At 47.6% G+C, this 27,039-nt stretch overlaps 1 protein-coding gene across 2 annotated transcripts; it reads left to right on the top strand.

Moving 5' to 3' along the window:
- Nucleotides 1-10,438: 10,438 nt before the first annotated feature.
- Nucleotides 10,439-15,904, top strand: LOC123136879 (uncharacterized). Of its 2 annotated transcripts, none has more exons than XM_044556385.1 (2): nucleotides 10,439-10,645; nucleotides 13,803-15,904. In XM_044556385.1, the coding sequence occupies exon 2, from the start codon at nucleotides 13,959-13,961 to the stop codon at nucleotides 15,645-15,647; it is 1,689 nt and encodes a 562-aa protein (XP_044412320.1). In that variant the 5' UTR covers nucleotides 10,439-10,645; nucleotides 13,803-13,958; the 3' UTR covers nucleotides 15,648-15,904. The 2 variants fall into 2 exon arrangements, with proteins under 2 accessions (XP_044412320.1, XP_044412326.1); XM_044556391.1 differs by having other exon boundaries at nucleotides 10,481-10,882.
- The last annotated feature ends 11,135 nt before the right edge of the window (nucleotides 15,905-27,039 follow it).

Below are 27,039 nucleotides of genomic sequence, written 5' to 3'. Positions count from 1 at the left end.
AAGCAGGATGTAGGGTTTTACCTTCTTTAAGAGGGCCCGAACCTAGGTAAACATTGTGTCCCCATTGTCCCTTGTTACCATTGATCCTTAGACTCACAGCTTGGGCCCCCCTACCCGAGATCTGCTGGTTTTGACACCGACATTGGTTCTTTCATTCAGAGCTCGGCTATGCAGTCACCAAAAGCGATCTATGGGTCACCTTGTCATCAACAACGACATCACTTCTGGAAGGGCCCTAACTTCAGGACAGATCCTTTAGCTCGACAATTTCAGTGTGGATGCCGCATGGCCATTAAGCCAATAGCGTCCCCCACAATCGCCAAACATCACCCCCGCATCGGTCTCGAATACTCCGAACAGATGGATCTGGCGGATATATCATCCTTAAACGATCTGCTAGATCACATCACCGCCCTGGGGATTTCGATGGACTATGATCGGATTGATCTTAAGCCTGACTAGCGGGAAATCAATCTCCCGCCAATCACTCACCTGGTAGCAGTCGTCGAGGAACGAGCCGACAACACTTCCTCTCTTATATTAAAAACCAGACTTGTTCGGGTCTCTGAACCCCTTGAAACGGATACCCTTCCCTTGGATGGGAGTCCGCGTACCCTGAACTTAGAGTCGGACATAGGGTGCGGGGAGCGCTTGGATCTTCCCAGACCCGAACTGGTGACCTCGGAGATTTTGCAAGCTCCGGACACAAAATTGGGTCGGGACTCAAGTTTTAGCCCACCCACCCACCACAATCAATACTCCCCAAGTAACTCAGGCCCTCCAGACATATACGACCTAATGTATGCACGACAACAACCTCAGGAAATGGTCCATCATTTTTGGGCCAGGTTCCTACTTGTCAAAAACAAGATTAAAGATTGTTGCGACGATGATGCAGTCTCGGTCTTTCGTCGCAATGTACCGGTGAGGAAATCCGAAATACCCTCAACCACAGTCGCATACATAGTTTCATGGAACTATTGCATATAGTACGGAAGTACTGCATGATGGAAAGCACATGGAAGGCCCAGAAAACCCAACTGGAACCTGCTGCCTTTAAGCAGTGTACTGCCCGGGCTAAATGGATACACCCTTACGAGGCATCCGACTATAAGTCCATCGGTAGAAAGAGCAAACCCTTTACGGGATATAGGTCCTTTCTTGACGAACTCCTTGACAAGCCCTGTCTGATACATGCGACTCCAAGCACAAACTCAACTCACAACCTCCGAGCATGTTGGGTACTCCGGCAGGTAGTTAAAAGTGGGGAGGCCATCCTCACCACCGCCACTCCAGAGAAGCATTCTCAGGAGGACGACTTTAACGTCCTCATGATCTTCAAGACTTTCTCTTCAAATAATCGGCGTAAAAGGGCACTTCGTGACCTCGCTGAAGTCCACCAAGTATCCGCAACGAGCCCACGAAACAACGTTGCAATAACCTTCACTACCGACGACGAACCCAAGGCCCGATAAGTCTGAGCACCCACCACTCTAGTGCTAAACCCCATTGTGGACGGCTTTCGACTCACCAAAGTGCTCATGGACGGCGGTAGTGGGATTAACCTCATCTACGAGGACACCCTCGACAAAATGCAGGTTGATAGAACACACATCAAGTAAAACAATACCACCTTTCGAGGCATCATCCCTAGTTGAGAAGCACGATGCTCTGGGAGAATTAAATTGGATGTAGTATTCGTCACGCCCGAAAATTATAGGTCCGAAGAGTTGCTCTTCCACTTGGTTCCCTTCAACAACGGATATCACGCCATTCTAGGGTGGGATGCTTTCTCACACTTCCAAGCTATACCCCATTACGGGTACATGAAGTTTAGAATGCCAGGGCCCAATGGAATAATCACAATTTCAAGTGACCCGTATAAAGAACTCCATGCCGAAAACAAAACCGCATCCTTGGCCCTTGAGGCACTATCCGAAGCCTTAGCGGCTGGAGAACTAACCACCCTATATCCACGATGGACAAGGATGATGTGAGTCTCGATAAGAGACCTAAATCCACCTCTTTCAAGCCAGCAGATGAAATAGTTAAATTTCAAGTGCAGCCAACGGACCCCAATAAAACAGCGTCCATCAGAGCACAGCTGGATCCAGCGGTAGACACCGCCTTACCGTGTTCCTGTGCGAAAATTGGGATATCTTCGCCTGGCACCCTTCGAACATGCCTAGGATCCCACACAGACTGGCTGAACACAACCTCAACTTAATCAAAGGGTTCAAACCAGTCAAGCAAATGCTGCGGCGATTTTCCGAACCCAAACGACAAGCTATGAGGGAGGAGCTAGCCAAAATGATCGAGGCCGGGTTCATCAGAGAAATCAAACACCCGGATTGGCTAGCCAACTTGGTCATGGTGCCAAAGAAGGACAAATCCTGGCGCCTTTGTGTCAATTTCAAAGACCTCAATAAGGCTTGCCCTAAAGATCCTTTCCCGTTGCCCCGCATTGAACAGATAATCGATGTGACTGTAGGACACGACTCATTGTGTTTCCTCGACGCTTAATCCCAATACCATCAGATTAAAATGAAGGAGTCCGACCAGGCCGCAACGGGGTCCATCACCTCATACATGCCTTTCTGTTTCAACACTATGCCTTTTGGGCTTAAAAATGTTGGTGCCACTTACCAACGCAAGATTCAGACATGCTTGGAAAAACAAATTGGCAAGACAATTGAAGCATATGTGGATGACGTGGTCATCAAAACCAAACATGTCGAATCATTGGTGGACGATCTTCGCCTCACCTTTGACAACCTCCGAACATATGATATACGGCTCAATCTGAAAAAATGCGTCTTTGGTGTCCCAGTCGGAAAGCTACTATGGTTCATTGTTTCCCATAAAGGAATCGAAGCAAATCTAGCTAAGATCCGAGCCTTGTCGCAATTGGATACACCAACAGACCTAAAGCAGGTCCAAAAGCTAGCAGGGTGCGTGGCGGCTTTGAGCCGCTTTATCTCCGGATTAGGAGAAAAAGCATTACCATTTTAAAAATTGCTTAGATGCACCGACAACTTTGAATGGACGGACACGGCCACAACTGGATTGGAAGAAATAACAACCTTACTAGCAGGCAACCCAATCCTAGCAGCCCCAGGTGTTGGCGAGCCTATGTTGCTTTATATCTCCGCAACTCAACAGGTAGTAAGTGATGTCCTCGTCGTCGAGCGAGGGGAAGAGGGACATAAATTCCCCATCCAAAAGCCACTCTATTATGTATGTAGGTTCTTACACCATGCAAATCACGATACCCTCACTACCAAAAGATAGCTTACATGGTCTTTATGGCATCCCGAAAACTCTGACACTATTTTCAAGAGTTTTCGATCATGGTGGCATCTGAAGTACCACTAAACGGCATTGTCAATAATAGGGATGCCACCGGCCGCATAGCTTAATGGACCATTGAGCTCTTACCATTCGAAATAACATACAAGCCACGCCAAGCTATTAAATCTTAGGTACTGGCCGACTTCGTCGCCGAGTGGACGGAAGCTGAGCTCCCTAAAGAGTACAGTTCATACTCCAACTGGATCATGTACTTCGACGGCTCTAAAATGCTAGCCGGACTGGGGGCTGGCATCATCTTGACATTCCCTAGAGGGGACACAGTCCGCTACGTGTTGCAAATCATGTATACAGACTCCAATAATGCAGCCGAATACGAGCGCTTCTACATGGTCTCCGCATGGCTCTATCCATGGGTATACAATGCCTAGAGGTGCGCGGCGACTCAAACCTCGCAATATCTCAGGTCAAAGGAGAGTTCGATGCAAAAGATCAAAAACTGGCGGCATATCAAAACACCGTATTAAAAATATCGGCTCGGTTTGAGGGGCTTGAATTTCATCATGTTGCTCGAGACAGTAACCAGGCAGCCGACATCCTCGCTCGCATGGGTGCCAAGTGCGACCCGGTCCCGCCTAATACCTTTATGGAAAGGCTCTTTAATCCATCCGTGGTGTGGCAGGACGAGAGTGGAGATGCCAGTATGGACCTGGTCACGCCCCAGCAGGCGAACACAATACATATATCATCGGGGGTTCGGATGCCGAAATAACACCCTCTGCTCATGAGATCATGGCCGTTATTGCTCCATGGACCGAACCTTTCCTGGCCTACCTTAATAGGCAGGAGCTTCCTGATGATCACAATGAGGCCCATGCATAGTTCAGCATTCTAAAGCCTACAAAGTTAACGAAGGTGAACTATACAAGAAAAGCACTACCGGAGTTCTCCAAAGGTGCATCTCCGAAGAGGAGGGGCGGCAGCTCTTGGCGGAAATACATGCCGGTCTGGGCGGCCATCATGCGGCAGCTCGGGCCCTCGTAAGCAAAGCTTTTAGGATAAGTTTCTTCTGGCCAACGGCTCGAGCAGACGCACAAGCCCTTGTCCAACATTGTGTAGGTTGTCATCTTTCCGCCAATCAAAGTCATACGCCTCCCACTTCCTTAAGAACAATCCCCATCACTTGGCCCTTTGCGGTTAGGGGCTTGATATGGTCGGAACCCTTAAAGGGGGAAGCCACAAGAAGAAATATTTACTGGTTATGGTGGATAAATTCACTAAATGGATAGAGGCCAAACCAATAAAAACGGCCGAAGCAGGACCAGTGGTTGACTTTATATCCGGCGTGGTACACCGCTATGGTGTCCTGCACAGCATCATCACTGATAATGGCTCCAATTTTACATTTGATGAGGTGAAAAACTGGTGTGCTAACTTGCACATTAAACTCGACTATGCATCCGACTACCACCCTCAAACAAACAGTCAGATTGAACGGGCCAATGGCCTGATAATGAGCGGCATTAAACCCCGACTAGTGCACTCCCTATGGGAGTCGGATAAGCAATGGGTTGAGGAATTCGATTCCGTGCTCTGGGGGCTGCGGACTACACCTAACCGAACAACCGGATATACACATTTCTTCATGGTGTACGGCATGGACGCTGTCCTGCCCTGCGACATTATTCATGACTCACCTCGAGTGCGCATGTACGAAGAGCGAGAAGCCGAGCTTGATCGACAGGACGACCTAGATGGCCTCGAAGAGGAGTGCGATATTGCACAAGCCCGTCCCGCATTTTATCAACAACAGGCCAGGCGATACCAAAGCAGAGAAGTGCGGGCCAAGACATATAACATTGGCGACCTCGTCTTACGTCTCCCAGAGAAGAAGAAGGATAAGCTCAAACCAAGATGGGAGGGCCCCTTCATCATAGATGAAGTTCTCATGGGAGGAGCCTATCGCCTTTGTAATGCATCGGATAATCACCTTGAGCCGAATCCATGGAACGCTGCTCGGCTCCAGCGATTCTACAGATAGTTCGGTAGCACCTTTTTAGTTTGACTAGGTTCCTTTTTCTCCTCTCCTTTTTATTTTTCCTTTTTATATCCAAGGGTATGTTCGGTTCTACCGAATTGTTAGGGGTACACATCTTTAAATGTATACACCCCGCTATAACTGGGGGGCTTCTTTGATGAAGCTTATTATGAAAAGCTCGTGGCTTACATTGTCTACGTCATTTGTTCTATACATATTTTGCCATTATATGCACCTCTATGACTTAAGTTTTTGCTAAGCTGGGTTGCCTTGCTCATGTGCTTATACCCTACGTTTCCGATTGTTCGGCTAGGGTGTAAAGGGAGTACCTCTGCGATTGCTACAACCGGGTAATCCGGATCTGTACCTCAGATGGGTGAAGCCAAAAGCTAGCGTTCTTAAGGGAATAATTGGTCGGCAAGCAACGGCAGATTGTTTACTAATTCTTCTACCAAATACAGGATAGGCCGCCCGTAATTTAGAATAAAGCCTAGGCATGCATAATTAAGCATGCCGACCCAAGGAAAGGAACCCTTAGCGGAATTATTTTCCCTGGAAGATGTTTCTTACGTTATAGTAATATAACATACCTCCCCAAACAAATTTTGTCTGTTTGAGCAATATGACCGGATTGCCTGGTTTCTGGACATACTGAATGTTTATTACATTCTAGCATGGTATCCGGAAACACTCCAACTTCTTGGTTCGAAGGTTGAAGCTGAAGGCCTGTGATGACAAATTTTGACAAGTTCAGTTGGAGATAAGTTTGATGATAAAGTACATTGATACATTGAATCGAACGCCTACTCTTTATCTATGTCATCTATAAGACTGTTTAAGCTATAGTCTTCTTGCAAATATTTTGCGGCAATCATCACTTGGTCATATACCAAGTTCACGAGAATCTTTTTTCCGTCCGGTCCCTGAGGTCCAACTCGGGCCATACGATTCGGATCGAACCCGGTGTAGCGCGTTTTCACCATCGCCCATGCCTCTCGTGCACCTTCCTGGCATGTTGACGCCTTCCATAGCTCCAAACGGCGTCGGGCACCTTTGAACAGGTTCGCCAACCCCTCCATGCTTTCTGGAGGGACATCGGATGGCCATAAGGCTTTGGCCATACTTCTCATGGCTTTCCAGGCCCGCTCATGCACTACGGACAGCTCTTTTAGAATGTCGCCTCAGAATCTGGATACTTCTCATGACGCCCGATCAACAGACCTGCAAGAACAACATTATAACACTCCAAATTATGGGATAATATTAGTCCCTTGGATGGTTCAAATGTCATACCGAATATGCCGCCTTTCAACTTTTATTCTCTTTTTGTGTGTCCGATAATTGAGCCTTTAAGCTCTTTATCTCTTCGGCTTGCTTATCCCTTTTCCTCCTCCAGTTTGTTCTTTTGGTCACTGGTCATTGTGACTTTCTTCATTTCCTCTAAGCTCTGAGGTGGCGGCATTTAGCTTTGTCCGGCTTGTTTCAAGCTCCTGGGACAATGCGTTGTTCTTTTCTTTGAGAACCTGCGGTCATAACGATCCTTAAATCGGTTGGTCTAAACCGCTTCAAGTCTCGGGGACTACTGGCATATATCTATTAATTTACACAAACATTACATGCATATCTTTTGAAACAGGTGAGCAACTCCAGTAAGTCCATCCCGGGCGGCTCGGATATATGCATCCACGATGCTGAGAGCGGTAAATTCCTGCTCGGTAAAAGCTGGAGCCCCCAGGGTCTCTTTCAGTCGTCGATGATTCATCACACTCTCCCCTTCGGAATTTGTGACGGATACGTCATCTGAATCCTCATGAGGTGGATGAGTCGGCATCGCATCCGTATTGGTTCTCGTCCTGGTCGATGAGCCTGGTGCTGGATTGGCTGATGCTCGGCTAGCTAGGATTTTGGACACGGTTCGCCATGTGCTCCTCCTGGAATAAGAGAGGAGGGAGAAATATGACAATCTGGTCTTATGCCTAGGCACATGTTGAAGGTTATACCTCTTTGATGACGGAGGGGGGGGGGTTCAACGACGCTCCCGGTTTCCTTTCCTTTTGAAGGCTCACCCTGCAAAGATGCTGCCTTACTAGGGGCCACCCTCGGTTGGGTACGGCTTGCTGAGCACCGATCCTATAAAGCACGGTTTAGTGTAATGGGTGAGACGTGAGTGGGGGCTCCTCTTTTTGAGGATGATTTCCGAGCACTTACCTTGACGAAAGGGAGAAGGTCAGGGTAGTCGGCCGTAATAGCCACTTCCGAGCCATCAAGCCTTGCTTGATAAAAGACTCCATCATCACAACTCTATAAATATATACGGATCCTCGCGAATCTAGGGTCCTCGTTGCGAGCATAGTCCTCTGGTTGTGGGGGAGGGACAATGAATATTTTCGACCACCTTCCTCCATGTCTATTTCCAAGATGACAAGAACAATTTGATGAGCACACCTCAATAATGAGGTAGGACAGATGTTGATAACAAAAACTTACCCATTCAATGGGTTATACATGGAGAAACTTCCCGACAATTTAAAACGGATGAATTCTTCTTTCTCACCCTTATAAAGATCTACAAGAATGGCCGCCAGAGCGGCTGGGGTATCCGGGCCCTCATGCTTATAACGAGATGCGTCATCCTTTCCATTGTAACACCATAAAGGGGTCACTCTAGACTGAAGGGGCTGGATACATCGCTTTATCGCGATGGCCATCGACTACGATTATCAAGAGTTCGGAATGGGAGAGTAACCTGACCTTGCTAACTAACCTCATTACTTCCGTACTGTCTTCTTGCTTGGGGCTCTGGGGGCGCCAATTGAGTAGCTTCTTCAAAGGAGCACTAGAGAATTCGAGAAGTCCATGGCGAACTGGGTCCGGAAGGGGAACGTCCTCAATATAAAACCATCCCGAAGACCATTCTTCGGACCCCTTCTTGGGAGTTCCGACAGGGTAGCCTGATCCGGCTATGCGCCAAACTTCGGCGCCGCCCTCTTAGAATATAGAACCACCTTGATGGCGAGGGACGATGCAAAAGAACTTTCTCCATAGTTCAAAATGAGCCTCACAGTCTAAGAACAGTTCGCAGAGAGCAACGAAACCAGAAATGTGCAGGATAGAACCTGGTGTGAGGTTGTGCAGCTGGATCCCGTAGATTTCCAATAGACCCCTGAGGAAGGGGTGGATCGGGAATCCTAAGCCCCTCATAAGAAACGAGACGAAGCACAGCCTCTCCTCCTTGTTGGGGTTGGGGAAATTCTCTGCTAGCACGTCATTGCCAATCGAGGCCAATCCCGCCCACACAGAGACTAGATCTGTGGGAGGGAGATATCCCTGCATCTGAAGTCGACTCAGCTGGAGGTGGGATACTAAGAAGCTTCGTCAATCACCCTCTTGAGGGCCATGAGGGCGCGAGGAGGAGCTAGGAGCGCTCGCCATGTTTTGAAGTTTTTCATGGTTTGCTCTGATGCTCTTTGTGCGATGTGGGATGGCATTTGGGGATCTAACCTCTTTATAGATGTCGCCTGTGCATGGTAAGGTGATTATTTGTAAAAAAAATGGACCGTTCGCATTCGCGCGGAGCGTGGAAATCAAGGCGATGATAGGAAGGAATCGTAAAGGCAGAACATGGAGGTCAAAACCGGACTGTCGCCAATCCGGAGTATGATGAAGAACCCGCCTTGAAGGCAAATTCGGGGGCTACTGAGGGAGTCCTGGATTCGGGGTCCTCAGGTGTCCGGCCTATTCGATATAGGCGGGACTAATGGGCCGTGAAGATAAAGCAGAAGACTGTCCCCCGTGTCCGGCTAGGACTCCTGTGTGCGTGGACGGCAAGTTTAGTGTCTGGATGTACTGTTTCCATCTTTTGTAAACCGACTCTATACCCCTCCGGTGTGTATATAAACCGGAGGGTTTAGTTGGTAGAGGCTATCAGAATAATCATAGGCTAGACAGTTAGGGTTTAGCCATTACGATCTCGAGGTAGATCAACTCTTGTAACCCTTATACTCATCGAATGCAATCAAGCATGACGTAGGGTTTTACCTCCTTTAAGAGGGCCCGAACCTGGGTAAACATCGTGTCCCCATTGTCCCTTGTTACCATTGATCCTTAGACTCACAGCTTGGGCCCCCCTACCCGAGATCTGCTGGTTTTGACACCGACAGTGTTCTTCATGCTTCTAGATGGTCATGTTCCAAGGTTCAATTATGGTCTTGTTCTAAGGTTGCTTGGGGCCTTGATGCCGGTTGTTTCCTTGCTTGCCGGTGAGTCTCTATACAGTCCTGCGGTGTGGTGCCCTTCGATCCGGGACGAGGGGGTAGGGTCCCTCTTTGGCGCTAGAGAAGTAACATGTGAAGTTTGATCCAGCCTGTTCAAGACTGCTCCTTCGGCAATAGGCTTTCCCTCGTCGTGTTTCACCTGCTTTAGCCCTTGGTTACATGTGTGCAGTAGTTGTTGTCATCACAAGCGGGGCTCTTCTTTCTCTGTTTTCCTTTGTGCATGTAATGTGAGCCCATCCCCTATTTATCGTTTGGCCATTGTGGCTTATGTTGTTGGTTGTTATTCTTATCCGTTTGACGGCTTTGCTAATTCAAAGCCGGCCTCGTCTTGAGCTTTCTCTGTAAAAGCTTTTGCACACAAAAGAACACGATATCATCAGCTGACCGAGAATTATAATTTGCACCTATCAAACCGACCCCGAACAGAATGTACCAACAATCTAACCAGTAAAGCGCAGAACTGCTAGATTCATGGGTTCCATCACCGGTCCGGTTTTTAAAACTAGGCTCCCGCGAGCCCTCGGCTCTTTCTCCGTCATGATCAAACTTTTCCGAGACTTACTGCATGCACAGGACTTCAATAACCGAAATAAATGTAACAGCTGAACGGTTTACACCTAACCCATCCATAAAGAGAGAGAGAGAGAGAAATGCTGCTTACGCGTCCCGTCGCTGGAGGAGCGTGTTCCCACGACAGACGTTGAACGGCTCTTTTCTCGCCGTTACATACACTCGCCGTCGCCGTGCCGCGGTTGGGCCTCACTCAACGGCAGCCAGCGGAAAAGCGCGGGCGTACGTAACGGCGAGCCGAACGGAGAGATGCCCTCCGTCCACAGCGACTCTTCCCTCCCCTCCCCTCGGCGGCTACGCGTCCCTCCCCAACCTCCCTATCCCCCACGAGCACACCACAGGGGCTGTACCAGACCAAACCTTCCGCGCTGTCTTTTCTCCCAGACTAGCCGACACGGTGGCGGCGGCGGCGGGAGGAGGAAGGCAAGGATCTCGACCTTTGCTTGAGCACCAGGTGAGCGCTCTTCCCGCCGCCTCTGCCCCGTGCCGCTCTCATGGATCTGGGTCAATCGGACGCGCCGTCCCTCTGATTTGGCCGCGCCTGTTTGCTTGCTTCCGCGGTTTCCGCTTTCGCCGCTAGGCAACCTGGTGCTGCCCCGGCCGTCGCCTCCCCATCCCCACCAGGCAACCCCGAGCCGAGCACGCGGGCTGCGCCCGTTGGCACGGCCGCGGAGCTACCCGTAGCAGCCAGGTTGGTTTGTTGGAGAAGTGGTGTATCTAATACGGAGTATTTAACATTCGACTAGGCTTGATTCAGAAGCATGCACGAGCTATTTCCTTTGGTAATTCATTCATTCACTAAATGTGCGTTGTACTATGTTTAGACTTCCCTTTGGTATAGCATTTTTGTACTCATTCCGACGTTCTAATAGATCCAAGGGCCGAGTTATTTAACTGTGTTACAGCTTTCGGTTGGTTCACATAGATTTAATATGTGTGAGTTTTGATAGCAACAGCTGTTTGAAACATGTGTTTTATAAGATTTCCCCATGGTAAGCGGTACCAAAAGCATGCCACAAGATTAAGATGTTAGGATTCATCATACTGCATTCGACAATATGAACTCAGAGATATCACGCATGGACACAAGCTATTGGGAGAGTTGTATCCACACAACTACTTCAAGCATCTAAAATTTTAGATACAGCTATAGATCAGACCATTGGGGGGCACCAACCTACTGCACTCATAAAACTGCAATATTATAGAATGATGTGGGTGGTGTTTATAGAATAGCTTATGATGTAGACTAAGTAATGCTTGAATATGATGTGTTCTTCGTGCTGCTTGAACTCTATCGATAGCTGATTTGTGATGTATCTGCCTAGTGCCTACTGTACTTGGCAGCTGAAATTTTATATACTAGCACAAAAATCTGTTGGGAAAGCAATTCGGATTTCATGGAAGTTTGAGATGTTGATTTTTATGTGTTCGCCTTAGATAGACAATGCCAATAATGATGGACCATGGCTGTGCTGTTGGTAATCGACCCCTCTTATTCTTCAGGGTCATATTTTCAGGTTTATGCCCTTTGGTTTTGTTGTATAACTATTAGCTAGTGATTGGTGCATTGCCTCTGTTAGAGTACGTAATGGGCCTAATGGGCCCATTAGTCTTAGGGTTAATTAAAGATAAGAGTCGCTTGCTTAGGGTCAAGTAAGTCTTGCTTGGAGTCAAGTAAACCTCTCTATATAAAGAGAGGAGATGTATCAATCTAATCAAGCAAGAATTAAGAAGGAAATCCCTTCCCTCTTGCCCGACCGTGGGCAAAAAGGCCCCCGGCCGGCCCTATCGCGCCCTCCTTCTAGCAGCGCCATAACAATTTGGTATCAGCTAGCTTCGGTTCGATCATGTCTTCACCGCCGCCAAGCCCGTCTCTTCCGCTGCCGGTCACCTCGTCGCCTCCGGCAACCACCACGACCGTCGCCCCGCTCCTGCCCGCGCCGGGATCCTCCGTCGCGCCCGCCCCCGCCGTCTTCACCCCGGAGGTGTTCGGGGTGCTGCGGGACCTAACCCAGGCGGTCCAGGAGATCCACATGTTCTTGGCCGGGTCCTACGGGCCGCCCCCGGCTGCGCCGCCCATCGCCGCCCCTGCGCCGCCGTGGCTGCCGTGGCAGCCGCCGCACCAGGCGGCCTTCGCCGGGCCGCTGCAGCTGCCATCCATCGCCACCACGCCCAGCCCTGGCTGCAGTGGCAGCCGCCGCTCCTAGCGGCATCCGCCGCGCCCGGCGCTTTGCCGCAGCAGCCGCTGCCGCTGCCCGGTGCAACATCGCATCAACCATCGCAGGTCAGCTCCGCCGCCCAGTATGGGATGCCCTACGACGGGACTGCGACGACCTTGTTCCCATCAGCGCTGCCACCATCCCAGGGCGTCCACATCCAGCAGATCAAGTCCCCGCCGCTGCAGTCACCGCTTTCGTCTTGGATCGCTACCCGCCACGTGTCGGCGGCGGTGAGGCTGCAGGCTGCTGCGCGCGGCCTCCTAGCGCGTCGGCGTGTGCGGGAGATGCGTGGTCTGCAGCTGCCGCTCCTCCAAGTTGCCCTTTGCTGCGCAAAGGACCTCGATCTCGTCCGCTGCGTCGAGGATTTTGGGCATGCGGTTTCCCCCACGGGTGGCGGGCATGCTGTTTTCCCCGTGGGCAGCGACCTCAAAGTCTGCGACATCGGCGGTTGGGGGGGCGCACCCTCCTCGACATTCTCCATCGCATGCCCTCCACTCTTCCCTGTGCAGTGCAGACCAACAGCCATACACATGCACTCCTTTTGTCCAGGTGGTGTCCATGGGATCCAGGTGGCTGTACACGTGCACGTCCAAAATAAAGCGTCCCAGTCTATTTCAGTTTGAGAGTAATAACACAAGCCGAGATGTAAAAGGCTTGTTTTTAGGTGTTAGGTTTGTGTTGCGTCGAGTCATGGTTATAAGTTGGTTAGGCTGCAGCTCGAGGACAAGCTGCATGTCCAGGTGGGGTGTAGTGTTAGAGTACGTAATGGGCCTAATGGGCCCATTAGTCTTAGGGTTAATTAAAGATAAGAGTCGCTTGCTTAGGGTCAAGTAAGTCTTGCTTGGGAGTCAAGTAAACCTCTCTATATAAAGAGAGGAGATGTATCAATCTAATCAAGCAAGAATTAAGAAGGAAATCCCTTCCCTCTTGCCCGGCCGTGGGCAAAAAGGCCCCCGGCCGGCCCTCTCGCGCCCTCCTTCTAGCAGCGCCATAACAGCCTCATTGAGAATTTGAGATGCTTATGTACAAGTTGTCAGAGGGCAGGCCTGGCGCAGTGGTGAAGTCCTCCCCACTTGTGCCAAGAGGTCCTGGGTTCGAACCAGCCTCTCTGCATTGCACTTTGCAGGGGTAAGACTAGGTTCCTATAATCCCTCCCCAGACCCCACCTTGTGTGGGAGCTTCTATGCACTGGGTCTGTCCTTTTATGTACAAGTTGTCAAAAAATAATTCCCAGAATAGCTGAAAGATCGAAACAGGATAAGATGATAAGAGTCTTATACCTTTCTCTATCTTTTTGTCTAAATTTCAGATGCTTATGTACGGATGAGTTTTGCCTAAATTTGTGTAATGATCATCTGCTTTCTTTTGGACCTGTTTCTGTTTGTGCAGAGTTCGGTGGCCAATGCCCAGTTCATATAGAGATTACAGCACAGCAACCGATCCTGTGGAACATGGAACTTCAAGTCCGATAGTAAAATAGCTTGCTCTTGTTTCGTGAAGGAGGTTAAGACTGCTTCTACTGTCTGAAGACTCCTGCTGAACAAAATGGTCCCTAATGGTAATGGAAACCTCAAAGCTGATATTCAACAAGTAGAGTCAAAGACATCGGAAAATGAACCCGGAGCCACAGATGTCAACAATCTTTCCACTCAAAATGTTTCAAAACAAGGAAATCAGCGGAGTGGGTGTCTGAACTTTGTGAATCGCTTTTCTAGTGGTGCCCACTTTAAGAAGTTGGGCCCTTCTCCTTCAGTCAAGTTTCGACAGCTTGCACTTCAGCGTGATGATTTTTCGCGTTCAATCCATTCTGACAACCATGAGAATCACGAACATTTTCGATTAATCAGGAAAATTAACTGGGGCCATCTGTGGGCAATGGGCAAGGATTGGATAAGACAGCCTCTTAACATGGCCCTTTTTGTCTGGATTGCTGTTGTTTCTGTATCTGGTGCAATACTCTTCATGGTTATGACTGGAATGCTGAATCATGCTTTGCCAAGCAAATCAGAAAGAGACGCCTGGTTTGAAGTGAACAACCAAATTTTGAACGCATTATTCACACTGATGTGCCTTTACCAACACCCGATGCGGATCTATAACTTTGTGCTTTTGTGTCGATGGGACCAAAAGGACATTTTAAGGCTTAGAAAAGAATACTGCAAAAATGGGACATATAAGCCTAATGAGTGGATGCACATGATGGTGGTTGTAGTCTTTCTTAATCTGAACTGCTTTGCCCAGTATGCCTTGTGTGGTCTCAACATAGGATACCGCAGATCTGAAAGGCCTCCTCTTGGTGTCGCCGTGACTATTTCTTTTGCATTTGGGGCCGCGTTATTCGCCAGTGTGTATAACATTGTCAGTCCTCTTGGAAAGGATTATGATGCAGAGCTGAGAGAAGGTGATCCAGAAGCACAAGCTGGGGTCACCTCAACTGAAGGCGCAAGGGCAGCAACTTCAGGGAGGTCACTTGAGAGAAGATACTCTTTCCTTCAAAGCGAAGAGCGCCGTTTCGTGGAGAGCAGGCCTGAGTGGGTCGGCGGACTATCGGATTTCTGGGACAGCATAACCATTGCATACCTGTCAATTTTCTGCAGCTGCTGTGTTTTCGGGTGGAACGTGCAGAGGCTTGGGTTCGGCAACATGTATGTCCACATTGCAACATTCCTGCTCTTTTGCCTGGCTCCGTTCTTCATCTTCAACCTGGCAGCAGTCAATATCAACAACGAAACCCTGCGAGAAGCGCTGGGGCTCACGGGCATCGCGCTTTGCTTCTTCGGTCTGCTGTACGGTGGCTTCTGGAGAATACAGATGAGGAAGAGATTCAACCTCCCTGGGAACCCCTTCTGCTGCCGTAACCCCGATGTGACGGATTGCTTCCAGTGGCTGTGCTGCTGCTCCTGCTCTCTCGCTCAGGAGGTGAGGACCGCTGATTACTATGACATTGCAGAGGAGAGGTCGCACAGAGGGCAAGTAAATGGGGAGAGTCAGCGTGTGATGTCCCCATTGGCTCGTGAAGACGGTCTTCCGCTTTTCAAGTCAACTCCAGCCTCGCCGTACAGGAGTAGCACAGGCACGGCTGGTCAGTCGATTTTCATCATGGAGAGCCCATCAGCTCCACGGAGGTCGTCCGGTGCAACCCCTCCCGGTGCTTCGCCGATCAACGGCGGCGACAGGGTGATGAAGGCGCCTGCTCCATCTGTCTTACACAGAGAAGGTGATGATGAATCGTAGCATGTGGCGGCCCAGTTTGCTTATCATGAGGTCACGAGTCTTGCTCAGTCCATGAGAATGTGAGATGGACATGTATATTTGCTGTAAAGAAAAATTTACCACGCCTCTCTTCATCTGTGGCTGAGGTTTTCGTTTTTTGGGTGCTGATCGCTCTTCCGTGAGAGATGCAGAGAGTAATCAGTTGTGCTCCGTTGTGTAATTCTGTAGATTTCTGCAGTGCAAACTCTCTTCTGAGGTGGAATGTCGTGATTGGTCTCTGTATGTTTAGTACAGTAGTAAGTATTTGGCTGGAGACGTCATGGCTAACAACTGAACGTGACGCTGCTATCGGTAACCTTGGAAAAGAAGTTGTTCCAACTACGTACCTGTTTTCTTGCGCAGGAGGCTGTTCTGCTGTACCCTGCCCTCAAAAAACATACCGTATGTGTGGTGATGAGCCCATTTCTTGCTCACCAATCAGGATTCGGACGACCATTTCACGTCCACTGAACTCCTTCATCCGGCGAGACGCACGCCACGTACGCACGTACGTTTGACAGCTTCAGCACCGTCAGTCCATGTCGTTCCGTCATCTGACGCATGACGCAGAGAAAATCGACACATCTCCACGCCCTGCCGGGTCAACGAAAGCCACACTCCAGCATGCATCAAACCGAAGATCACCAGCATTGCACAAGTGCGATTCACTTCACCAGGACCGGTTCCTTCTCGCCCTTCCCGATCGGTTCAACCATTTTGACACGAGAGAGCAGCGTAGCGTCTCCTTCTTTCACAGTCCACCTACAACGTGCAGTGCAGTGCAGAGCGGCCTGCACTCCCCTCCTGTTTCCCCGCGGGAGGCAGCTTCCCAGAAAGTTTTTACCCGGTTCCGAGGGCGTGCCGCCGTTGCGTGAGGCGAGGGCCACACTGACGACCGTCGTGCTGGCACGCACCCAGGCTGGCCGGTTGGTTGATTTCTCTCCGCTGACCCCTCGTCACAGGGCTCCATCTCTCGTGAGTCGTGAACCAACCGTGCTTGCCAGCGTTGATTTTCCCTGCAGTGTCTCGTCTCGTGAGGCTACACATCCACGGACGGAGTTTTTTCTTTGACATGAAGCATTCAAAGCCTCTCCGGGCACGTCAACCATGCACGTCGATCACGCGTCTGTACCTACTTCGCCGGTGCATCTTGGAGAGATTTGTCGCCGGGCGATCGACGTGGACGCCCAGCCGTGTAAAGCCGCTGCCTTGCAACTTAAGCCTGTGATGCGTCTGGGCAAACTGAGCCTATAAGTTTGGAGCTCGACAAGCTTTGATCTGCAGTAACTGAGCAATCAGAGAAGAGGTCAAGCGATCCGACAATCACTAGAGCTCCACACGTACCTCATTTCATCCCGAAAATGGGCCATGGTGACTTCCCCTGCCGTTGAAAACGCAAACTGAGCATATACCCGGCCTGGGTGCGGTTTTGTCAATACGATCCGTCGAACCAGTCAATTTGATGACAAACTGAAATCACGGGATGCTTTACACAAGAGGCTGTCCCCCCCTCTCTAAGCTTTGGGGTCAACTTCCATCCACTATTCTAGATTTTACTACGTGGATACCGAGCATCTCCAACAGACACACTATATTAGCGCCGTGCTGGAAAATTAGTGGTTTTTGCGCGCGCTACCGCTCCGGGCGCTCCAGTGGAGGCGCAAAAACCGCACGCGCGGCATTACTAGTTCAGCGCGCGGGCTGAAACACCATCGCGTGCCGTTTATTTGCTACGCCCGCTCCCGCGCGATGGACACTCGAGCGCCCGCTCGCAACTTCCACCTACCCCCATCCAGCCGCTGGCGCCGCTGCCACCCGCGCCACCCCATTTGTTCCGGCGACTGTTCCGGCGCTGCCCCAGCGTATCCCCGCGCCGCCGCTGCTTCCTCCGTCTCCCTCTAGTCGCCGCCGCCCCTCGCGCGCGGCATTCCTCTGACGAACAACGCTCTGCTGCCCACTACCGCTCGGCGCCCGCAAGGTGTTCGACAAAATGCTTGCAAGGTATGTATTGCTTCAACTTCACATTTTTTACATGAATTTGGTGCATGTTGTTTGTAGTTTTTATAGCCTAGTTTAAATTGAACATCGTAGATGAGTTTGTCATATGATTCTTCCGAAGAAGAATTTGATATTGAAGAGGAGGAGGATCTTGCAATGATCCTAACTATGCACATCAATAAAAAAAACCGAAGCACGGTGGTTCGGTTATGGGTCGGCAGAAAATTTGGAGGGGTAGGATCGATGCCCACAACAGATTGATCAAGCACTATTTTGCGGATCCTCCTGTGTACCCCGAGTCGTACTTCCGGCGCCGGTTTAGGATGAGCACCGAGTTGTTCAGACGCATTGCAGAGAAACTAGCGAGCCATGACCGGTTTTTTCAGCAAAGGAGAAATGCCGCCAGAGAGCTCGGGCATAGCACATTTCAAAAGGTGACAGCCGCTTTGCGTATGTTGGCATACGGTATCCCCGCTGATCTAGTTGATCATCACTTGGCCATGGGTGAGAGTCAAGCGATCATGTGTGTCAAGCGCTTCGCAGTCGGAATTGTGCAAGTGTTTGGCCAGGAGTATTTGAGATCTCCCAATGCCGAAGACGCCGCAAGGCTATTGAAGATGAACAAAGCTCGCGGCTTCCCAGGTATGCTTTGGCTCAATAGATTGCATGCATTGGAGTTGGAAGAATTGTCCTAGGCATGGGATGGCCAAGTCCATGGCCAAAAAAAGGGTTCAACTATAATCCTTGAAGTGGTGGCCGGTCAAGAGACTTGGATTTGGCATGCATTTTTTTGGAATGCCTGGATCTTTGAAATGACATCAACGTTGTTAATCGGTCACCACTAATGAATAAGATTACAAATGGTGAACTGCCACCTGTGTAGTTTGTAGCAAATGGTCGTACATAAAACTATGGCTACTATCTTGCGGATGACATCTACCCAAAGTGGCAAACATTTGTGAAGTCGTTGAAAAAACCGGAAGGTAAGAAAAACCTTGATTTCCACAATGCTCAAGCGGCGGCTAAAAAGATGTGGAGAGAGCTTTTGGGATTCTACAAGCCCAATTTGCTATTGTGAGAGGACCGGCTAGTTTTGGGATCAAAAGATGCTCTAGTACATCATGCACGCTTGTGTGATCATGCACAACATGATCATCGGTGAACATGGCCAAGATGTAGACTACTCTTAGTATGAGCTCTTTGGACATCCCGTGCGAGTGCAGCGGAGGGCTGCCAGAGTGGCCCGTTTTGTTGCCTCCTATCATGCCATTCAACGTGCCAAAACGCATGATGATCTTCAGAAGGATCTCATCGAGGAGTGATGGGCATGGAATGGCCGACAAAGTGCATCATGATTTATGCGTTTGATGTTGTATTATTGAACTATTTGTTGTATTGAAAGATAAACTATTTGTTTGAGTTGCAATAACGAAATTGAACTTTTTATTGTTGATTTATTTTGTTTGTCTTTGATCTTCTTGTTTGTGTTTGGAGTGCATATGTTATTTGTGCGAGAGCGCGTGCAGTATTTTTGCAGTGCTCGCTGGAGCTACTCACGCGCGCTAAAGTTTACAGCGGCCACTGGAGCCAGCGCTCCGCGCCGCGCAAAAACAGGCGATCGACGCGCTGCAAAGGCTTTTTTAGCGCGCCGCGCGTTGGCGGCTGTTGGAGATACTCTCAGAGACTAAATGTTGCAAACACAAAGTCAGCGTTCTAAGTGAAAACCTGCAATTTGGCCTCCAAGGAATAGGTCTGACGATTACATATGTGTGTTGTCTCCTTGCTAAAGGCATCGTCATCATGGTAGAAGCTCTGACCTACATTCCTTAGACTTAGCAACAAGGGTTGATCCCCACTTCGAGATGGAGGGGTTTCATTTTATGATGAAGCTTCTATCACGATTGAGAGACTACCCAAACCAATTGCAATGGAAACTCACATACATGGGCGCTGGAATATTTGGCGGCAAACGACTGGAAAGATCTTTAGGTACATAAATCCCTTTCTAGATTCCTAGAAACACTTCTTCAGAGCAGATCTAGAGCTTCTAAGTCACAGGATTAGGGACAAACATATGGTTGCGTCCAAGATTTGTTAACATTTTTTTTCCTAATTTCAATAGCTATGGTGTTTGCTAAAGCTGGCATTGGTTAACTTAGTCTTTGGGATTATATTTTTCTCTTTTCTTCCTGCCCACCTCCCCCTCGTTGTAACATACTTATAATTGATTAATAGAAAATTACCGTAGAGCAATTGTTCTACAGCCAGGGCCTAAAAAACAAGCGTTGATACCCTTCGGGGTGAAAGTATTTGAACTAGTATTCACTCGTTAGAACCGGCCACATATGAAATTACCGACACATGTATAATTGATACGTCCATTTTGCATCATGCTTTTATATTGATATTTGTTGCATTATGGGCTGTCATTACACATTATAGCACAATAATTATGCCTTTTATCTCTTATTTTACAAAGTTTACATGAAGAGGGAGAATGCCGGTAGCTAGAATTCTAGACTGGAAAAGAAGCAAATCTGAGAGACATATTCTGCACAACTCCAAAAGTCCTAAAAATTTAAGGAGAATTATTTTGGTATATATAAAAAATATTGGGCGAAGAAAGTACCAGAGGGGCCCCACCAGGAATCCACAAGGGTGATGGCGTGCCCCCTGCCTTGTGGGCCCCCTGGCAGGGCTCCGGTGCCCATCTTCTGCTATATGATGTGTTTTGACCTGAAAAAAGAGAGGAAGCTTTCGAGATGAAGCGTCGCCGTCTCGAGGCGGAACTTGGGCAGAACCAATCTAGGGCTCCGGCGGAGCTGTTCTGCAGGGGAAACTTCCCTCCCGGAGGGGGGAATCATCGCCATCGTCATCACCAACGATCCTCTCATCGAGAGGAGGTCAATCTCCATCAACATCTTCACCAGCACCATCTCCTCTCAAGCCCTAGTTCATCTCTTGTATCCGATCTTTGTCTCAAAACCTCAGATTGGTACCTATGGGTCGCTAGTAGTGTTGATTACTCCTTGTAATCGACGCTTGTTAGTTTATCCAGTGGAAGATCATATGTTCAGATCCTTAATGATAATTATTACTCCTCTGATTATGAACATGAATATGCTTTGTGAGTAGTTACTTTTGTTCCTGAGGACATGGGAGAAGTCTTGTTATAAGTAATCATATGAATTTGGTATTCGTTCAATATTTTTATGAGATGTATGCTGTCTCTCCTCTAGTGGTGTTATGTGAATGTCGACTACATGATACTTCATCATTGTTTGGGCCCAGGGGAAGGCATTGAGAAGTAATAAGTAGATGATGGGTTGCTAGAGTGACAGAAGCTTAAACCCTAGTTTATGCGTTGCTTCGTAAGGGGCTGATTTGGATCCACATGTTTCACGCTATGGTTAGATTTATCTTAATTCTTATTTTGTAGTTGCGGATGCTTGCGAGAGGGGTTAATCATAAGTGGGAGGCTTCTCCAAGTAAGGACAACACCCAAGCACTAGTCCACCCACATAAAATTATCAAAGTAACAAAAGCGAATCATATGAGCATGATGAAAACTAACTTGACAGTAATTCCCATGTGTCCTCGGGAGCGCTTTGCATTATATAAGAGTTCGTCCAGGCTTGTCCTTTGCTACAAAAAGGATTGGGCCACCTTGCTGCACCTTAGTTACTTTTGTTAGTTGTTACCCATTACGAATTATCTTATCACAAAACTATCTGTTGCCCATAATTTCAGTGCTTGCAGAGAATACCTTGCTGAAAACCGCTTGTCATTTCCTTCTGCTCCCCGTTGGGTTCGACACTCTTACTTATCGAAAGGACTACGATAGATCCCCTATACTTGTGGGTCATCAAGACTCCTTTCTAGCGCCGTTGCCGGGGAGTGAAGCGCCTTTGGTGAGTGAAATTTGGTAAGGAAACATTTATATTACGTGCTGAAATTTACTGTCACTTGTCACTATGAAAAATAATCCTTTGAGGGGCTTGTTTGGGGGTATATTCACCTCGATCAATAGAGCAAAGAGTTGCTCGTCAACCTACTGAACCTACCGAAAATATTTATTATGAAATTCCTCCGGGTATGATAGAGAAACTGCTAGCTAATCCTTATGCAAGAGATGGAAAATTAAATCCTGATATGCATCTAATCTATGTGGATGAAGTTTGTGGATTATTTAACCTTGCAGCTTTGCCCGAGGATGATGTCAGGAAGAAGATCTTCCCTTTATCTTTGAAGGTAAATGCATTGACATGGTGTAGGCTATGTGATGATATCGGGTCATGGAACTACAACCGATTGAAATTGGAATTTCATCAAAAGTTTTATCCTATGCATCTCGTTCATTGTGCTCGGAATTATATTTATAATTTTTGGCCTCATGAAGGAGAAAGTATCGCACAAGCTTGGGGGAGGCTTAAGTCAATGTTATAATCATGCCCCAATCATGAGCTCTTAAGAGAAAGTATTATTCAGAATTTTTATGCTCGGCTTTCTCATAATGATCAATCCATGCTTGATACTTCTTGTACTGGTTCTTTTATGAAGAAGATTACTGAATTCAAATGGGATTTATGTTGGGGAACATAGCAGAAATTCAAAATTTTCCTACGTGTCACCAAGATCTATCTATGGAGAAACCAGCAATGAGGGGAAGGAGAGTGCATCTACATACCCTTGTAGATCGCTAAGCGGAAGCGTTCAAGAGAACGGGGTTGAAGGAGTCATACTCGTCGTGATCCAAATCACCAGAGATCCTAGTGCCGAATGGACGGCACCTCCGCGTTCAACACACGTACAACCCGATGACGTCTCCCATGCCTTGATCCAGCAAGGAGAGAGGGAGAGGTTGGGGAAGACTCCATCCAGCAGCAGCACGACAGCGTGGTGGTGGTGGAGGAGCGTGGTAATCCTCCAGGGCTTCGCCAAGCACCGCGGGAGAGGAGGAGAACTTGTGAGAGGGGGAGGGCTGCGCCAGAACTTGGGTAAAGCTCCCATGCGCCTCCCCACTATATATAGGGGTGGAGGGGGCTGGTTTCTTGCCCTCCAAGTCCATTGGGGCATTGGCAAAGGTGGGAGGAAAGAAATCCCATCATTTCCTTCCCCACCGATTGTTATCCCCCCTTTTTAGGGATCTTGATCTTATCCCTTCGGGATATGATCTTATTCCTTTAAGGGGGGATCTTTGTGCACCTTGACCAGAGGTGTGGGGCCTTGCCCCCACTACCCACGTTCATGTGGGTCCCCCCATGCAGGTGGGCCCCACTCCAGAACCTTCTAGAACCTTCCCTGTACAATACCGAAAAATCCCGAACATTTTCCGGTGGCCAAAATAGGACTTCCCATATATAAATCTTTACCTCCAGACCATTCCGGAACTCCTCGTGACATCCGGGATCTCATCCGGGACTCCGAACAACATTCGGTAACCACATACAAACTTCCTTTATAACCCTAGCGTCATCGAACCTTAAGTGTGTAGACCCTACGGGTTCGGGAACCATGCAGACATGACCGAGACGTTCTCCGGTCAATAACCAACAGCGGGATCTGGATACCCATGTTGGCTCCCACATGTTCCACAATGATCTCATCGGATGAACCACGATGTCAAGGACTCAATCGATCCCGTATACAATTCCCTTTGTCTAGCGGTATTGTACTTGCCTGAGATTCGATCGTCGGTATGCCGATACCTTGTTCAATCTCGTTACTGGCATGTCTCTTTACTCGTTTCGTAACACATCATCCCGTGATCAACCCCTTGGTCACATTGTGCACATTATGATGATGTCCTACTGAGTGGGCCCAGATATACCTCTCCGTTTACCGGAGTGACAAATCCCAGTCTCGATTCGTGCCAACCCAACGACACTTTCGGAGATACCTGTAGTGCACCTTTATAGCCACCCAGTTACGTTGTGACGTTTGGTACACCCAAAGCATTCCTACGGTATCCGGGAGTTGCACAATCTCATGGTCTAAGGAAATGATACTTGACATTGGAAAAGCTTTAGCATACGAACTACACGATCTTTGTGCTAGGCTTAGGATTGGGTATTGTCCATCACATCATTCTCCTAATGATGTGATCCCATTATCAACGACATCCAATGTCCATGGTCAGGAAACCGTAACCATCTATTGATCAACGAGCTAGTCAACTAGAGGCTTACTAGGGACATGGTGTTGTCTATGTATCCACACATGTATCTGAGTTTCCTATCAATACAATTATAGCATGGATAATAAACAATTATCATGAACAAGGAAATATAATAATAACTAATTTATTATTGCCTCTAGGGCATATTTCCAACAGTCTCCCACTTGCACTAGAGTCAATAATTTAGTTCACATCGCCATGTGATTAACACTGACAGGTCACATCGCCATGTGACCAACATCCAAAGAGTTTACTAGTGTCACTAAACTAGTTCACATCATCATGTGATTAAGACTCAATGAGTTCTTGGGTTTGATCATGTTTTGCTTGTGAGAGAGGTTTTAGTCAACGGGTCTGCAACATTCAGATCCGTATGTACTTCGCAAATCTCTAGGTCATATTGTAAATGCTGCTTCCACGCTCCACTTGGAGCTATTCCAAATGGTTGCTCCACTATACGTATCCGTTTTGCTACTCAGAGTCATTCGGATAGGTGTTAAAGCTTGCATCGACGTAACCCTTTACGCAGAACTCTTTATCACCTCCATAATCGAGAAACATGTCCTTATTACTCCAAGGACAATTTTGACCGCTATCTGGTGATCCACTCCTTGAGCACCTTTGTACCCTCTCGCTAGACATGTGGCAAGGCACACATCAGGTGCAGTACACAGCATAGCATACTGTAGAGCCTACGTCTAAAGCATAGGGGATGACCTTCGTCCTTTCTCTCTTTTCTGCCGTGGTCGAGCTTTAAGTCTTAACTTCATACCTTACATCTCAGGCAAGAACTCCTTCTTTGACTGATCCATCTTGAACACCTTCAAGATCATGTCAAGGTATATGCTCATTTGAAAGTACCATTAAGCGTTTTTGATCTATCCTCATAGATCTTGCTGCTCAATGTTCAAGTAGCTTAATCCAGGTTTTCTATTAAAAAACACCTTTCAAATAACCCTATATGCTTTCCAGAAATTCTACATCATTTCTGATCAACAATATGTCAACAACATATACTCATCAGAAATTCTATAGTGCTCCCACTCACTTCTTTGGAAATACAAGTTTCTCATAAACTTTGTATAAACCCAAAATCTTTGATCATCTTATCAAAGTGTATATTCTGACTCCGAGATGCTTGCTCTATCCCATGGAAGGATCGCTGGAGCTAGCATACCTTTTAGCATCCTTAGGATCGACAGAACCTTTCTGATTGTATCACATACAACCTTTCCTTACGAAAACTGGTAAGGAAACTTGTTTTGACATCCATCTGCCAGATTTCATAAATGCAGCTTGTGCTAACATGATTCCGACGGACTTTAAGCATCGCTACGGATGAGAAAATCTCATCGTAGTCAACTCCTTGAACTTGTGAAAAACTCTTTGCCACAAGTCGAGCTTCATAGATGGTGACATTACCATCCACGTCCGTCTTCTTCTTAAAGATCCATTTATCTCAATGGCTTGCCGATCATTGGGCAAGTCCACCAAAGTCCATGCTTTGTTCTGATACATGGATCCTATCTTGGATTTCATGGCTTCTAACCATTTGTCGGAATTTGGGCCCACCATCGCTTCTCCATAGCTCGTAGGTTCATTGTTGTCTAGCAACATGACCTTCAAGACAGGATTATTGTACCACTCTGAAGCAGTACGCATCCTTGTCACCCTACGAGGTACGATAGTGACTTGATCCGAAGTTTCATGATCACTATCATAAGCTTCTACTTCAATTGGTGTAGGTGCCACAGGAACAACTTCCTGTGCCCTGCTACACACTAGTTGTAGTGATGGTTCAATAACCATATCAAGTCTCCACCATCCTTCCACTCAACTTTTCGAGACAAACTTTTCCTCGAGAAAGGACCCGGTTCAAGAAACAGTCCCTATTGATTTCGGATCTGAATTAGGAGGTATACCCAACTGTTTTGGGTGTCCTATGAAGATGCATTTTATCCGCTTTGGGTTCGAGCTTATCAACCTGAAACTTTTTCACATAAGCGTCGCAGCCCCAAACCTTTAAGAAACGACAACTTAGGTTTCTCCAAACCACAGTTCAAACGGTGTCGTCTCAACGGAATTACGTGGTGCCCTATTAAAGTGAGTGTGGTTGTCTCTAATGCCTAACCCATGAACGATAGTGGTAATTCGATAAGAGACATCATGGTACGCACCATATCCAATAGGGTGCAACTATGATGTTCGGACACACCATCACACTATGGTGTTCCAGGCGGTATTAATTGTGAAACAATTTCCACAATGTCTTAATTGCGTGCCAAAGCTTGTAACTCAGATACTCATCTCTATGATCATATCATAGACATTTTATCCTCTTGTCACAATGATCTTCAACTTCACTCTGAAATTACTTGAACCATTCAATAATTCAGACTTGTGTTTCATCAAGTAAATATACTCAACATCTACTCGAATCATCTGTGAAGTAAGAACATAACGATATTCACTGCATGCCTCAGCACTCATTGGACTGCACACATCAAAATGTGTTACTTCCAACAAGTTGCTATCTTGTTCCATCTTACTGAAAACGAGGCTTTTCAGTCATCTTGCCCATGTGGTATGATTTGCATATCTCAAGTGATTCAAAATCAAGTGAGTCCAAACGATCCATCTGCATGGAGTTTCTTCATGCGTATACACCAATAGACATGGTTCGCATGTCTCAAACTTTTCAAAAACGAGTGAGTCCAAAGATCCATCAACATGGAGCTTCTTCATGCGTTTTATACCAATATGACTTACATGGCAGTGCCACAAGTAAGTGGTACTATCATTACTATCTTATATCTTTTGGCATGAAAATGTGTATCACTACGATCGAGATTCAATAAACCATTCCTTTAGGTGCAAGACCATTGAAGGTATTATTCAAATAAATAGAGTAACCATTATTCTCCTTAAATGAATAACCGTATTGCGATAGACATAATCCAATCATGTCTATGCTCAACGCAAACACCAAATGACAATTATTCAGGTTTAATACTAATCTTGATGGTAGATGGAGCGTGCGATGTTTGATCACATCAAACTTGGAAACACTTCCAACACATATCGTCAGATCACCTTTAGTTAGTCTCCGTTTATTCCGTAGCTCTTTTATTTCGAGTTACTAACACTTAGCAACCGAACCGGTATCTTAATACCCTGGTGCTATTAGGAGTACTGCTA

Source organism: Triticum aestivum, chromosome 1B (genome assembly GCF_018294505.1).
Source record: "Triticum aestivum cultivar Chinese Spring chromosome 1B, IWGSC CS RefSeq v2.1, whole genome shotgun sequence".
NCBI classification, from domain to species: Eukaryota; Viridiplantae; Streptophyta; class Magnoliopsida; order Poales; family Poaceae; genus Triticum; species Triticum aestivum.
The sequence above is the reverse complement of the archived record's forward strand: the minus strand, read 5'-3'. Positions and strand labels throughout refer to the sequence as shown.